The sequence below is a fragment of the Octodon degus genome, unplaced genomic scaffold, assembly GCF_000260255.1.
Source record: "Octodon degus isolate 3935 unplaced genomic scaffold, OctDeg1.0 scaffold00226, whole genome shotgun sequence".
Classification (NCBI taxonomy): domain Eukaryota; kingdom Metazoa; phylum Chordata; class Mammalia; order Rodentia; family Octodontidae; genus Octodon; species Octodon degus.
Window position 1 is genome coordinate 1,595,144 of NW_004524802.1, and position 2,258 is coordinate 1,597,401.

At 50.7% G+C, this 2,258-nt stretch overlaps 1 protein-coding gene across 1 annotated transcript in view; it reads right to left on the reverse strand.

The window, feature by feature from the left end:
• Positions 1-2,252, reverse strand: part of Mark3 (microtubule affinity regulating kinase 3) — a gene marked incomplete at its 5' end in the record, with an annotated part of 134,705 nt that extends 132,453 nt beyond the window's left edge. The window contains one exon of the mRNA XM_023705608.1: positions 2,223-2,252. Within this exon, the coding sequence (XP_023561376.1) occupies positions 2,223-2,252 (30 nt within the window). The remainder of the gene's footprint in view (positions 1-2,222) is intronic.
• Positions 2,253-2,258: the final 6 nt, after the last annotated feature.

Consider the following 2,258-nt stretch of genomic DNA (forward strand, 5'->3'; position numbering starts at 1 on the left):
GCACCTACTTAGAACAAGCTTAGCAAAGCACAGGGACCACGGTTCGATCCCCCAGCACCACATGCCAGCCAGCCCCGCCCCTGGTGGGCTGAGCTGCCCCCCCACACAAATAAATAAAATTTAAAAAAAAAAAAGGAAAGGAAAGGAAAAAAAAAAAGAAAATGAAGAAAAAACATACTCCACACATCAGGGTTTTGTTTTGAGTGGCTCTTTTTGGCAGTACTGGGGATTAAATTCAGGATTTTTGCACTGAGCTACATTCTACCTGCCCCCCTTGTTTATTTAAAAATTTGAGACAGTGCCTCCCTAAATAGTCCAGATTATGTTTGAACTTGGAGTCTTTTTGTCTTAGCCTTTCAGAGTGCTGGCATTACAAGTCTGTGCCACTACACCTGGCTTGTAGGTTGCATTCAAAGAACAAAGTAATTCTAACAACATACAAAACAAAAACTAGCTCTTTCGGGTCCTCCTTTCCAAGATGACGGAAAAAAAGAAGGAACAACGGTCGTGCCAAAAAGGGCCGCGGTCATGTGCAGCCTATTCGCTGCACAAACTGCGCCCAGTGCGTACCCAAGGATAAGGCTATTAAGAAGTTTGTCATTCGGAACATAGTGGAGGCCGCCACCATCAGGGACATTTCTGAAGCGAGTGTCTTCGACGGTCATGTGCTTCCCAAGCTGTATGTGAAGCTGCATTATTGTGTGAGTTGTGCCAGTCACAGCAAAGTGGTCAGAAATCGATCTCGTGAAGCCCACAAGGACCGAACTCCTCCACCCCGATTTAGACCTGCTGGTGCTGCCCCACAACCTCCACCAAAGCCCATGTAAGGGGAGCTGAGTCTTAATGGACTGAAGAAAACTCTTGAGAAAGAAATAATAAATTGGATGTTATACTTTATACAGCATGTTGAGTGTACCTCCCAGAGGTGGGTTGGGTTAGTTCAGCCTATCCAAGTTTAAGTTTGTACTCTGAAAATGAATAAAGAGGAACACACTGGGAAAAAAAAAAAAAAAAAAAACTACAAAAGTACTCAACAAATTAACCAAAGAACTGAATAATGAACCAAGCCAGAAGCAAGTCACATAAGGACTCAGTGGCCATGCCTACCCCCAACAATGAGGAAGGCCCGTCTGCGCCCAGGTCACAGGAGGGCCCAGTGGCCTGCCTGCCCCCAAGGATGAGGAAGGCCCATCTGCACCAGGAGCTCAAGACCAGCAGAAGCAACATGCAGGTGTCTCAAAAGAATGAGAAAGTCTACAGACTTACCTAACCTACGATTTTTCTGTCACTCACTCTGATTTCCTAATCCATCTCTGGTTGAAAAACATATACTGCTGTGCTATTTATAAGGTTAAAGAACATTTAATACTATACATTAATGTACTAAATGGGTGCTTAGAATAAGGTTTACACAGATTAAATTACCCAATAGCTATCCAGCAAGCAAGTGGCATTCTGAAGATTAAAACCAAGGCACCTGATACCGCTGGGCTACAATGAAAAGCAGGAAAACTCTCAAGAGCAAGGAAGCTTACTCTAAAAGAGGGCATTTTCTTGCCAGCAATTACCTCATAACACTTCTAATGAAAAATGAAAGGCCAGTGAAGTTTCTTTACAACTTACTTGCTACATGATTTACGGAACACGACCAATAATTAGACCGGAGCACTTTTCACCCTAGTGCTGAAGTTGAGGTGGACACCAGGCCGGAGTCCAGGATCTCCTCCATGGAATCTTCACTACAAGGTGTCACACTCCCTAACAAGGCTGGTCCCGGAATTTTTTAAAGATCCGCACAAAAACCCCACGACTCCTTTTATGGACTCGCAGGCTGCGAGCGTTTCCGAGCGGACCTCGCCCGGCCGGCGGCCGCGGGGTCCCGGGCGCGGCGCGGGGCTTACCCCGCCGCGCGCCGCCAGCTCCGTCCCGCGGGACCCACGCCCAGCAACTTCTCGGAGCAGAGCTGTGCGGCGACGTAGGGCCACCAAGGTCCGCGGTGGGCGCTTGCTGGGGCGCGAGCGTCACCCCCACTTAGCCCCCGAGCACTCAGCGGAACGAGGCAGCGCGTCCCTAAGCTGGCTCCCACGAGCGCGCCCACCGCGGCGACCCGCCCACGCCCGACGACCCCGCGCCCGGGTGGGGACGGCGGCGACCGGGTGTCCCCTGCAGGGCGCGAGGCCGGCCCGGCCACCCGCAGCGCGCCCCGCAGCCGCGCCACTCACGTTTTCGGCGTCCCGCTCGTTCACCGTGGGCAAGGG